The 12,972-nt window shown below is 41.6% G+C and overlaps 2 protein-coding genes across 3 annotated transcripts; one reads left to right on the top strand and one right to left on the bottom strand.

Annotated features, from left to right (window-relative positions):
* Positions 1-1,565: 1,565 nt before the first annotated feature.
* Positions 1,566-4,734, bottom strand: cebp1 (CCAAT/enhancer binding protein (C/EBP) 1). The gene is made up of 3 exons (XM_031872419.1): positions 4,677-4,734; positions 3,444-3,710; positions 1,566-3,287 (listed from the first exon to the last, which is right to left on the bottom strand). Exons 1-3 carry the CDS (start codon positions 4,677-4,679, stop codon positions 2,982-2,984), a joined length of 576 nt encoding a protein of 191 aa, XP_031728279.1. The 5' UTR covers positions 4,680-4,734; the 3' UTR covers positions 1,566-2,981.
* Positions 4,735-5,221: 487 nt separating this feature from the next.
* Positions 5,222-11,795, top strand: ngdn (neuroguidin, EIF4E binding protein). 2 transcript variants are annotated; one of them, XM_031872364.1, is made up of 11 exons: positions 5,222-5,294; positions 5,574-5,633; positions 5,954-6,025; positions 7,766-7,903; positions 7,993-8,077; positions 8,199-8,251; positions 8,455-8,566; positions 8,663-8,837; positions 8,978-9,122; positions 10,304-10,367; positions 10,674-11,795. In XM_031872364.1, exons 1-11 carry the CDS (start codon positions 5,274-5,276, stop codon positions 10,691-10,693), a joined length of 945 nt encoding a protein of 314 aa, XP_031728224.1. In that variant the 5' UTR covers positions 5,222-5,273; the 3' UTR covers positions 10,694-11,795. The 2 variants fall into 2 exon arrangements, with proteins under 2 accessions (XP_031728224.1, XP_031728223.1); XM_031872363.1 differs by having other exon boundaries at positions 10,304-11,795.
* The last annotated feature ends 1,177 nt before the right edge of the window (positions 11,796-12,972 follow it).

Raw genomic sequence — 12,972 nt, 5'->3', positions numbered from 1 at the left:
CACACAAACATATAGATACATACATACATAAACATATATATACACACGCACACATAAATACATACATACATACATATATACATTTCTACAGCTCAATTTCTATTGTTCAATTCCATTTATTATTTTGGATTAGTCAAGTATACTATGTGAACAAAGTCTTAATCAAGGTATTTCCCAGTCCCATGCATGTATTTATACAATACACACACATACACTACTATGTATCAACTGCATGTGTAAATATATTTGGCTGATTTTGCATCCTGTCTCTCATCAGTGAGGCATCTTTTCATCTGCAGCCACTCTACCAGTCTTTACATGATGCTCCCCCTGTCCAACATCTCACTACGATCGCTCTTCCTGTCCAACACATTCTCATTTTACATTTAAGGACAACTTTCTTTTCTTTTCGCACAAGTAGAGTGTGGCTTGTTCTTTTGAGCAGTCGTGTTTGTAGTTTGTAATATTTCAGAAACTGATTGTCTGTGCAGAGCTGCACAGTGTAATGAAATCTAATGAAGCACTCAGTGACTGGATGTGATTGGTTTTAGTTCCAGTTGGACTAAACAAACAGCACAGTTAACAGTGTGCATGCTGATTGAAGTAGTGTTGTAGTTATTTTGAATTCAGTTTAGTGAGTTGGAAAATTGAATACCAGCATCATTTTACAACATGTATAGCTCTAAAATGATGTTAAAATAATTTCCAATTGCTCTTATCTTTAAAGTTAAATCCAGGAAGTGTTGAGTTTTGGTCAGAAACTATAATGATGACAAATTACATGTTTTCATTGTGTAAAAAGGTCAAACATTTGTATAAAAGAGGTGTATCCAGTTGTGTATCCAGAAACTATACATGGAAAGGGAACTGAGTGTGTGCTTTCTTTATTTTGAATATCACACCACGACTAATACGTCGTATGATCTTTCATCTTGGGAACCAGATGCAAAAGAATCACATACTGTTTATTTTTCATCTAATAGTGTTAAAAATATTTTTGCCAAATGTTACAACTATTGTTTTAGTGAAAGATCTTATTTTTTTTTTTAAAGGAAAGACAAATGCCTGGCTTGTTGCCCCGGCCCCCTCCTCTGCGTCTCCTATCTCTATGTCCCTTCAGTACCATCACAGCCACAGGAAGGCCCTGGCAGCCCGAAACACTGATACTATCTCTGCGCTCCTCATCTCCGTCCTCCGCTGTGTTGAAATCTTGCCCATCCCACAAAGGGAAACCGCTGGTGCACAACGGTCCATGGCACGACGTCCGTTTCTGTGGGTAGACTTATGGTAAATAATGTGGCAGGTGCATGCCATGTTCACTGATGCAGGATGAGCACACTGGAGTTATATCACACCAGTTTCTGTGAGAATTATGTGTTGTTTAAAGGTGCAGTGCTCTGTAATTAAAGCTTGTAAAGGCTATTTTAGGAATCACGTGTTTAAATAAAGGATATTTGAATATATTTTGTTGACGTGTCTATGTTATATTCATGTTAAATGTGTAGGATTGGCAGATATAAAAGAGGTTTCATCAAAGCTCAAGTAATTATTTGTTTATTTAAAGAAAACATGTGACAAAAGTATTGCTTTAACGATGCATTACAATAAAAGTCATAAAACACGTTCGACAACCGGCAAGATTACACGTTATTTAAAACTGCGACAACATTATTTCAAGTAATCCCACGCTCATTTAGTGACAAAAGAAGTAATATACAGAGAGCGACACTTAGATTTCATTGAATCCCCTTCAAACCACAGTTGGTTGTGTAACCTCGTTGGGCAACAAACCTTACAATCATATCTGACAATGACAAGAAGTGTCGATGAGTCGGCAATGTTTGTTCAATCAAAAAACAAATCTGTACAATGCACAAAATGGTCTTCTTCTGAGGATTATGCATGTATGTGAAGATGTTGTTTTTACCTTCATGACTTTTTTGTTTCTGGACAGTATTAAGAATTTCTGGAGCTGTGGTACAACTTCCCCCATCTCACAGAGCAATTTTACTAATCTTGATATGCAGAGTCTCGCTTAAGGTTTCTGTGCACTCTCCAGTCACTCACAGTTTAGTATATACAATTATGTCTACATTCAAACCCTCCACACGTCTTCCTACTTTATATTCATGTGCCTAATTCAATTATTCAAAAGGTCTAGTGAGCCATTATTTCAGAAACACTGAGGTTGTGACGAACGTCCCACACACACCAAAAACGAATACTCAAATTTTAAATTATTGATTTAGTTAAATGATACTGCATATTGTCTGTTATTTACCATCTTGAAACGTTGTTTTAAAGCCTAATCCACACTGAATTGACTATTAGCAGAATTGACTAGCAACCTGTCAAGCTTCAGATTTTTCCACATGTTGAAGGCGTGCATATCGGGTCGTAGTGATATACATCTTAAGGGTCAGCTGGAAACATTGAAAAGTCAGCTGCAGACAGATGTAGCAATGGCTTCCCATGGCAAGTTGCAACTGATCAGATCAAATCTGCCAGCGACAGTCGTTTCAGCCAACTAAAGACCTCGCTTGTCTGCTAAAAACGAGACGCTGCTTTTAAAGTTGAAATGAAAACCCATTGTTTTTTTTTATTAACTACAGTAATTTTATGTGTGTATTAAATATGTCATCTTCTCAATGTAAATTGAATATGAAGCCTACTGTAAAAGCACAGAGAGCCCAACAAGAAAAGCAACCAATAGCCACAGTTTACAGGGCTTTTATGTAAATGTGCCATAAACCCCAGAAAGAAAAAGACGTGACCTCAGTGTCCTCAATGGCCGTTATAGCCCTGCCAGTGTGTTACGCTTTCTGTCCTCACAATTTTACAATACAAAACTACGACTGAGCCCTTTGACACCTGGCATTACTTCCTCACTTCTTTAGTTGAAAAATCAACAGGGAGGCATTTTTGAGGCCTACAGACACTTATCAGGAATCTAACACCTACAATCAGATACAAATGCGGCTCTAGATGCTGGACGCCCCTGCTGCTCCCTCATCGGCCCCCTGCAGGTGCCGCTGTGACAGGATGTGTTTGAGAGAGTCTAGCTCCTGTGTCAGCTGCCCTATCCTCATCTGCAGCTTCTGGTTTTCCTCCTGCAGCAGCAGGGCCCTCTGCTGGGTCAGCAGGATCCTCCTGCGGGCCTTGTCCCGGCTCTTCCTCACAGCGACGTTGTTCCTCTCGCGCCGCTGCCGGTACTCTGCGCTGTCCTTGCTGATGCTCCTCTTGTTTACCGGGGCCCGCAGAGTCGGCAGGAGGAAGGAGGAGAAGTCCTGGAGGTCAGAAACACAAGCATGCTTATGTTGAGGGGAGGCGAGATGAGAGTGGTGTTTGATGATTTTCCCCACTTAGAAAATGTGTGGGACTTACTCATTTATCTATAATCCACACATGTAAAATCTATCTCACACACATTAACACACACATACCTGCTGAGTGTTGGCGTGGCTCTGGTGGTGGACAGTGCTCCCGGCGCTCGAGTTGTTGCTGAGACAGGAAGAAGAAGTGTACGGCAGGTAGGACAGTCCCATCATGTCATCACTGCCCCCTCTCACCAGGCCCTGAGACTGGTTGTACTGTATCATGTCCATCTGAGCCAGCTGACCTGTTGGGGTGGTATGGTTCAGGGTGTGGGCCTGACCCGAGTATGAGCTGGCCCACTCCTGGATGACTGAGGACACTCTGGAATCAGACATCTGGAGGGGGTCGGAAGCAGAAAAAGATGAGCTTTTTCTCTTCTTTTAAGTTTAAATTTTTCTTTTCCCTTTTTAAATGGAAGCAAAGAACCACATGCACAATATACAAACAAAGACGACTCTGCCAGCTATAAAAGTAATACACAGTTAAGATAAGTAAACTAAGAACTCAAATAACTTAAAGGTTGATCTATTAAACAACCCAACAACACATATAATGTGGTCTAATTAGCTCCAATTTGTCCAACTCCAACAATAAAGGCTGCACATGATATTGTCCTGGTAATTATAATCAAAAATAATAACCTAATTTAACTCCTGAGAGGCCTTAATGTGGTGCATATTGTGTACTTTTACTTTTACTTTTGAAACTTTAAGTACAACAATGCGGGACTCGTAATGGAGTATTGTTAATGAAAATAATAATAAATGAGACGTTATAAACGGCCGATGCAACATTGGGGCAAATAACAATTTACAAGTAAAGAATACAGTTTTTAAAAGATAGCTTATTAGAGATTAAACAATTAGTCGATTTATTGATAAGTTGATTGCCATAAAGTGAATCAACATTTTTCATTATCAATTAATCATTTGATTAATGTCTTAAGGTAAATAAGAAAAAGAAAAAAGAAAACTTTGTTTCCAGCTTCACAAATGTGGATATTTGCTGGTTTTACTTCTCTTGGGAGCAAACTTTGGGTCTTTTTGTTGTTGTTGTTGTTGTTGGTTAGACAAAATAAGCTCAAACAACTGCACTTGGGTTGTGATGTGCATTTTTCATTACTTTCTGACAGTTTACAGACCAAAGAATTTTTTGATTTAATTGAGAAAATAATCAGCAGATGAATTAACTACGAAGGAAATAGTTTGATGAAGCCCAAAATTGACAGAAAACATACTTTGTACAGGAGAGGACAGAAATGAACTGCCGCCACACACTAATAAAGTTAGGATGGGACTTACCATGACTTAGCTCTTCACAACCTCTCTGAATATGCTTCAGGTTCCTCTGACAGTTTAACTGAAAATGGTCTGAAAGGAGGAGACAGACAGGAGTTTGATACCTGTCTGATCTCACATTACTTCTTCCTCTCTCTCTCTTTCTCTCTATCTCTCTCTCTCTCTCTCTCTCTCTCACACACACGCACACAAACACACAGACACACACCCACGCACACGCACACACAGAAATGACAGGAAAGAAAGCACACCGACAGAAAGCGAAGCAGAGTGATTGTCTTGACTCCCATCATATTTATAGATTATGTATCTTCATGACTGATAATTATTGACAGTTTTTAGTATTTTTTAAACTAATTATGGGACAAGGATATTCAATAACTTTTAGTAGCAGGTCATATCTAATAATGAACTCATTGATTAATTCATAGTTTTCCGTTGTACCCCGCTTTTGTTGCCACTCACTTGCTACATTTTAACACCGTAACAGTGGACTACAGTCTGTGCACTAATCTTGTATCACTGCATCGTGCAGAAAGCAAACCAAGTGCTGTGTGACTAGTGTCCCTCTGCGGCCTCCATAGTCTACATTGAAACAAAATGGCTACCCCTGTTGACAACGTGAGTGGAGCTTAGCTAGCTGCGAGCTAATAAAACATTTATTTTATCGTTCTACAATGCATAATAATACTGTAGACAATTATGACAATGTAACATGTACTCTGAGACTATCTGTTACACCTGAGATTGATAAAAGCGAGTGATGATGGTTGTTTTGTTTTAATACCTTCAGCTAGCCACAAGCTAACTTATGCTTTAGTAGCATTTCTACAACGTTCTCCACGTTTTACTGTAGTTAAATGTTTGCATTGTGTTTCTGACTTGTTTCCTTTCTGACAGGATTTAATTGAAAGCGATTTGCCTGCAGCTGTACAGCTGCTGAGAAATCTCACAGAACAGGTACGAATTGCGCGTCCGTAATATTACTGTAATAATAATGTTTATTGGTAGAGATATTGTGAGTCCTTTTGAAATTATACAAACACATGCATTAGCACACAGTTAGATCTCATTGAGGCGTATTAATGCATAATAGATCTGATCATAATGATCCTGTTGTTTTATTGTGTTTTCTTTTTGTCTGACCTGGTGTGTCTCTTTCATCAGGATGATTTGAACAGTCACTTTTATCACAGAAAGCTTGCTTATATATATATATATATATATATATATATATTAGTATCTACATTCACAGCTGAACCACTGACTTCTCTCTTCAGGTGACCTCAGTTACAAGTCATGTCCGTGAGCTAATAAGAAAAGTCAAAGATGGAGCTTTTAAGACATCAGAGGTGAGTGGAGACTGTTATTAAATACTTATACAGTGGGGAAAAAAAGTATTTAGTCAGCCACCAATTGTGCAAGTTCTCCCACTTAAAAAGATGAGAGATGCCTGTAATTTTCATCATAGGTACACTTCAACTATGAGAGACAGAATGAGAAAAAAACAAATCGAGAAAATCACATTGTTTGATTTTTAAAGAATTTATTTGCAAATTATGGTGGAAAATAAGTATTTGGTCAATAACAGAAGTTCATCTCAATACTTTGTTATGTACCCTTTGTTGGCAATGACAGAGGTCAAACGTTTTCTGTAAGTCTTCACAAGCTTTTCACACACTGTTGCTGGTATTTTGGCCCATTCCTCCATGCAGATCTCCTCTAGAGCAGTGATGTTTTGGGGCTGTCGCTGGGCAACACGGACTTTCAACTCCCTCCACAGATTTTCTATGGGGTTGAGATCTGGAGACTGGCTAGGCCACTCCAGGACCTTGAAATGCTTCTTACGAAGCCACTCCTTCGTTGCCCGGGCGGTGTGTTTGGGATCATTGTCATGCTGAAAGACCCAGCCACGTTTCATCTTCAATGCCCTTGCTGATGGAAGGAGGTTTCCACTCAAAATCTCACGATACATGGCCCCATTCATTCTTTCCTTTACACGGATCAGTCATCCTGGTCCCCTTGCAGAAAAACAGCCCCAAAGCATGATGTTTCCACCCCAATGCTTCACAGTAGGTATGGTGTTCTTTGGATGCAACTCGGCATTATTTCTCCTCCAAACACGACGAGTTGAGTTTTTACCAAAAAGTTCTATTTTGGTTTCATCTGACCATATGACATTCTCCCAATCCTCTTCTGGATCATCCAAATGCTCTCTAGCAAACTTCAGACGGGCCTGGACATGTACTGGCTTAAGCAGGGGGACACGTCTGGCACTGCAGGATTTGAGTCCCTGGCGGCGTAGTGTGTTACTGATGGTAGCCTTTGTTACTTTGGTCCCAGCTCTCTGCAGGTCATTCACTAGCTCCCCCCGTGTGGTTCTGGGATTTTTGTTCACCGTTCTTGTGATCATTTTGACCCCACTGGGTGAGATCTTGCGTGGAGCCCCAGATCGAGGGAGACTATCAGTGGTCTTGTATGTCTTCCATTTTCTAATAATTGCTCCCACAGTTGATTTCTTCACACCAAGCTGCTTACCTATTGCAGATTCAGTCTTCCCAGCCTGGTGCAGGTCTACAATTTTGTTTCTGGTGTCCTTTGACAGTTCTTTGGTCTTGGCCATAGTGGAGTTTGGAGTGTGACTGTTTGAGGTTGTGGACAGGTGTCTTTTATACTGATAACAAGTTCAAACAGTTAATACAGCCATTAATACAGGTAACGAGTGGAGGACAGAGGAGCCTCTTAAAGAAGAAGTTACAGGTCTGTGAGAGCCAGAAATCTTGCTTGTTTGTAGGTGACCAAATACTTATTTTACCGAGGAATTTACCAATTAATTCATTAAAAATCCTACAATGTGATTTCCTGGATTCTTTCCCCCCATTCTGTCTCTCATAGTTGAAGTGTACCTATGATGAAAATTACAGGCATCTCTCATCTTTTTAAGTGGGAGAACTTGCACAATTGGTGGCTGACTAAATACTTTTTTCCCCACTGTATATATTAAAACCTTTTTCTTTGTATTGGAACAACAAGGATTTGTTTTCCCAGGTCTGGTCCAGACAAACAGCCCTCTCTGTCTTCTCTCCCTGCAGGGTTTGTCTTTCTTGGACCTTCGGTATCACCTGCTGCTCTTCTACCTTCAAGACCTCACTCACCTGATCAGCATCAAAACAGAAGGAGGCCAAATAAAAGACAGTGACGCCTTGAACAGACTGGTCACAATCAGAACGGTGAGATGATTGTCGAAACGGTCCGCTATTAATACATCTTTTTTTTATTCTTACATATTCAGCGAATGCTTTTCTCTTCCTGTTTTAAGGTCCTGGAGAAGATGCGCCCACTAGACCACAAACTGAAGTACCAGATCGATAAACTGGTGCGCACAGCGGTCACCGGCAGTTTAGGTAAGCCTGCTTTTTGTTTGTTGCGCTGAACACATCCAACAACGGAGAAGAAATTGTCTGATTTCCGTCCCTCCATTTTTCACAGGCTTCATGCTATAACAATGTCTTTTGTTGATTTCAGCCGAAAATGACCCGTTGCAGCTGCGTCCTAATCCTGAGAATCTCATCAGCAAAGTAAGAGCTGAATATGGTGGTCATACAGTTTGGTTTATCTTAAATTAACCTTATTGATTGCTTCAAGACATTTAATTAAGTCAGGCTACCATTGACTGGGGATAAAACAAAAACTATAATATTTTCTAAATGTCTAATTCAAATACAGAACATCCAGTAATGTAACTGTCTGACTGACTTTGTTTCCTTGCTTCATCAACCAGTTGAGCGAATCGGAGGAGTCTGAAGGTGAAGCTGAGAATACGGCCGAGAAGAAAGCAGCCCACTCTAGTGGCAAGAAATATGTACCGCCAAAGATTGCCCCAGTGCATTATGGTAATGTCTTATTAAACCATTTCTTGTGTCATTGCTTAAAGAACAAAAGACCAAAAACAAAATTCTCATCTCATCTCAACCCCCCCCCCCACCCAGATGGTGACATGACGGAAGCGGACAGGAAGAAGGCTCAGTCGGAGCGCCAGCGGCGAGCTGCCCTCAGGAGCTCAGTGATCCAGGAGCTGAGACAGCAGTACAGCGACGCTCCAGAGGAGATCCGGGACAGAGGAGACTTCCAGAGCGAGCGGGAGAGCCGCGAGGAGCTCCATAGGTGTTTAATTTGTTTGATCACGTCGACACAGGAAGGCCGATATGGGACTGGATGAGATGCGGGATGGAAGCATGTAGGGGCTGGGTGTAGTTTTACAGATATCCATTGTCCATCAACAATAACTTCGTTCTTCTTCAAAGGAAAAAATACGAGGAGTCGATGATGGTGCGTCTCAACATGCCACAACGTCAGAAGGGCACCAGAAAGAGAGGCATGATGTCCACGCTGAGCGGCATCACACACTTCGGTGACATCTCGGCGCTGACGGGCGGCGAGGGGGGACAGGTGAGCTGGAAGTGACAACTTTACACCAACCTGTCAGAAGGGGGCGGGGGGGCATATCTCACTCGCTGAGGAGCTACAAGAGAGGCCAAGGTTCATGAGGTCAAAGAGCTTCAGGAAGAGGACGCTGTTTGTGTAGCGCAGCTTGATGCAGGGCTGAGCTGTAAGTGGGGCGGGGCCTGGATAACGGTGGAGGTCTTAACAGACGTGAGTACAGCTTCCCGCTGTCACAGTGTTTTAAATACATTGATAAGGCAGGGTATGCTAAATGTAGCCTCTGCTCCAAGGAGATAAAGTACAGCAACAAGGGCTCACATGCCCTCTCATCACACTGCCAGACAGAAGTACACTGTAAAAGGTGTTCACTGTAATGACCACAGCCAGTGTACTTCCAGTCCCAACAGTCCCACGTTGCTCCCAAGGGCCCTGAAGTAATGAAGTCATGAGAGAGGGTTAAGGTGCCTGTACCTTCATTTCAGCGGGTTGCTAATGCAGAGGTGTGTATAGATCACAGCTATTATTTTACTCTTGATAAACTACCTCAACCAGAATAGATTATGATTTTAATTTAAATAATTGAACTGGATTGAATGCATATTAATTGCAAATAGAAGATAGGCCACAATTCTAACAGCTTTACAGTAACAGTGGAAGTTAATATGAAGCCATACAGTAACAGGGTTCAATGAAAACGAATCACTTTATTTGTATAGGCGATGGTTCTCGCTCCTCTTACTATCTTTGTTGTTATGACTAAAACTTATGAAAATGAGACCTCGGTCTCAATGGATTTTGTCTAAATAAAGGTTAATAATAATAGAGCTGAAATACTGATTAATCACTGAATAATAAATTAGTTTTTTGCTTAAAGTAAATGTCTTATTACTTTATTTTCTTCTCAGAGTACACCAGAATGCTACATTTTAAAGCTCATATTTAAAATACAATTCTCCCGGGGGAGCATGACTGGCCGACCTCATGTGGAAAATTCATTCGGCTAACTGTATTAAGGGAAATCCACGTGTTATGTTTAGAATTAGTGGTGGACGACACGTGAAGCCACCAAACGATGTTAACGGGCTCATCTCCGTGCAGTATGAATGGGAGCATTGCGGCTCGTTTTTTAATTTCGATCAGTCTTAATGGGACTGCTGGCTCTTACGCGTCTGTCTTTAATGGTGCAGGATGGGGAGAACTCTCGGCCCAAGAAAAAGAAGAAACTCATGAAGAAAAAAACCAAAAGAAAAGGTGAGAACATTCAAATATACCAGATGGCATAAATGACTTTACTGCTATTTCTTTGAAAACATAAAACGGATTACAGTGAAGTAACTTGAACTTCTACGTGATGTTCAGAGAACCTTTCCTACATGGGCTTTGTGTTGATTCTGCTTTTATTGTAACACTAGAACCATGTGATTGGTGTCATTTTGTCAGTTTATAAAAAATGTTTTTAAAACGATACAATATTGATGATTTGAAACGCAGCTGAAGTGCTTTTATTTGCATTTCAATTGTTTCCTGTTAATAATCACCCGTGTCCTTCCTCTACAGCCTTCAAGAAGCACAGATAGACCTGAAACGTGACGTTCACTGAAGACCAAACGATGACACGGAGAGTTCTTAACAACCGTCATCACTTTAGTTTATACTTAAGAGTTTGTTACCATTAATTCCCCACTTCAGTGTGATTGTTTTTCATTGTTTGTGGAATAAACATTTACATGTCACGTTATTTATCTCCATTAGAGGGCAGTCACATTGCTTCCTTATCAGACAGGACAAAACGCTCCTTGTGCCATCTAATAACCCTCTCTGGCAGAGAGCCGTGATGATGTAGGGGAAATATGCAGCAGATGACATTTTAGGACACATTTACAAGTATTGCTGAAGAAACCCATTCAATTTGACCTGCACACAATTGCTGGAGAAGCAGCCAGATGCTGATTCAAGGTCTAATCACAGCCTGGTGCAATAGTGACAACACAAAAGTTTGAATTATGCATTCCTGTTAACATTAACTCACACCACAGTAGGGGAAACAAGTGTTTTGTCTAGTAACCCGAGTGTGCAGTTGGATCATCGTGTTACATTACGCACCATCAAGGGATAAACATTAAAGTTTACCTCAGTACGAGGGTGGTCTTGGGCCTTAACATTAAAAGATTTAGGGTTTGGCCTGCGATGTCAGTTATGACCACTTTGCTGATACTTGATTCATTCTTAAACAAACACCAAATACCTAGTATTGCTGGTGAGGGAACCATTGGCCCAATCCCAGTGCCCCCCCCCCCCTAAAGCCTCAAACCCTGAACCCTCAAGAACTTGCTGATGTCACCTTGTAAGTGGTTGAGTGTGAGAGACGGAGAGGGCTTGAAATGGTGTAAATATGAATGGGACAACACTTTGCTGCAACAGATCACTCAACCATGAAAACGACAAAATATGTATAACTGTAGGTATTTTATACTTTGTACTCCGTGATGTGAACGTCTTCCTGGCTCTATCCTCAAAGGATGAGAGGTCATTTCATATAATCTATTTACTTGTTTTTGTCAAAACGGCTTCAATGACAAAATCAAATACTTGAATAAATAAATATCCTCTGATTTCATGTTTTTTTGTTCCATCTTTAACCCTCTATTGTTCTGAATAAATTTGATACGACAGGCTGAACACACGTGAGCCGTCCTCTTTGTTTACGTGTCCACTGGTCAATACATGTGTGGATACTATTAAACCAGCACTTAAGCAGACCAGAGGGGGCAGGCCAGTCAAAACAAACACACAATCTCATTTTTACACAATGTCTTTATTTTATTTTTTTTCCCTAATACAGACTCATGGGTTAAAAATAAAAATAAAAAAGCAGAACATTTGTTCAAACCCACTCCCCCTTTTCAAAAAAGAAAAAAAGGTCTCCACACAAACCCCGCCCCTACTTTCCCCACCCTAAAATAACAGCTCCGGCCCACTCCGTTTATTAAATTAATATTCAGTGCCGTTAGCGCTTCAGCCTTCCTCAGACAAGCCGTGACTGCACTGCGCGTAGTCAGAGAAAGGGGGCGCATCAAGGTCCGCACTGTACACCCCAAAAAACACCCTCATCTCTGGTCCTGCCTTCCTCACTCTCACGCAAACTTGCCTTCCTGCCACTCAGCTATGTTGGCTTCAGCTCTCTGTATAGAAATCATGTGTTGGATTGGCTGCCTGTTAAGTTCCGTGTGTACTGCGGTGTTTGTTGAACAGGTGTGTGTGCATGTGTGTGGGCGCGCGAGTGTGTGTGTGAGTTGCAGTGTGAAAGGGACTAAAAGCATCATCAGCGTTTGCTGTTGTAGTAAATGCCCCCCGCAGCGGGCCTGTGGTCGCCCTGCCCCCCTCCCCCACCCCCCCACACGGACAGGATGGGGTGAGTGTGCATAGCGGGAGCAGAGAGAGAGAGAGACGCTGCGGAGACAGTGGGGGGGGCCTGCGCCACCTGGGGAGGGGTCGTCAGCCTCCACTGGTCTTGAAACCTGAAACGACAAGAAGTGGTCTAATATACAGAGAGAGGACGGGGGAGGGAAAGGAGGAGACAGGAGACAAGGAACACAGAGGGGAGGGGAAAACAGGTAGGTGGGGGGGAGGGATGGAGGGGTTGCACGAAATAAAAACATTGATGTCTGTCGAAAGAATAAAATGAGCTGTGGCCATGCCTGAGTTGGAGGTGACAGGTATGGACTAGCAGCAGGAGGAACCCCACTCCGACAAGAAAAAAGAAAAAAAATCTATGCATGTACAATCCCACTGAACATTGAAGGTCCATCACTGTCCAGAGAACAACAATCCATGGTGTGATGAGCCAAAGAGGGGG

The sequence above is a fragment of the Anarrhichthys ocellatus genome, unplaced genomic scaffold (genome assembly GCF_004355925.1).
Source record: "Anarrhichthys ocellatus isolate YVR2014 unplaced genomic scaffold, GSC_Weel_1.0 scaffold63, whole genome shotgun sequence".
Lineage (NCBI taxonomy): Eukaryota > Metazoa > Chordata > Actinopteri > Perciformes > Anarhichadidae > Anarrhichthys > Anarrhichthys ocellatus.
The sequence above is the reverse complement of the archived record's forward strand: the minus strand, read 5'-3'. Positions and strand labels throughout refer to the sequence as shown.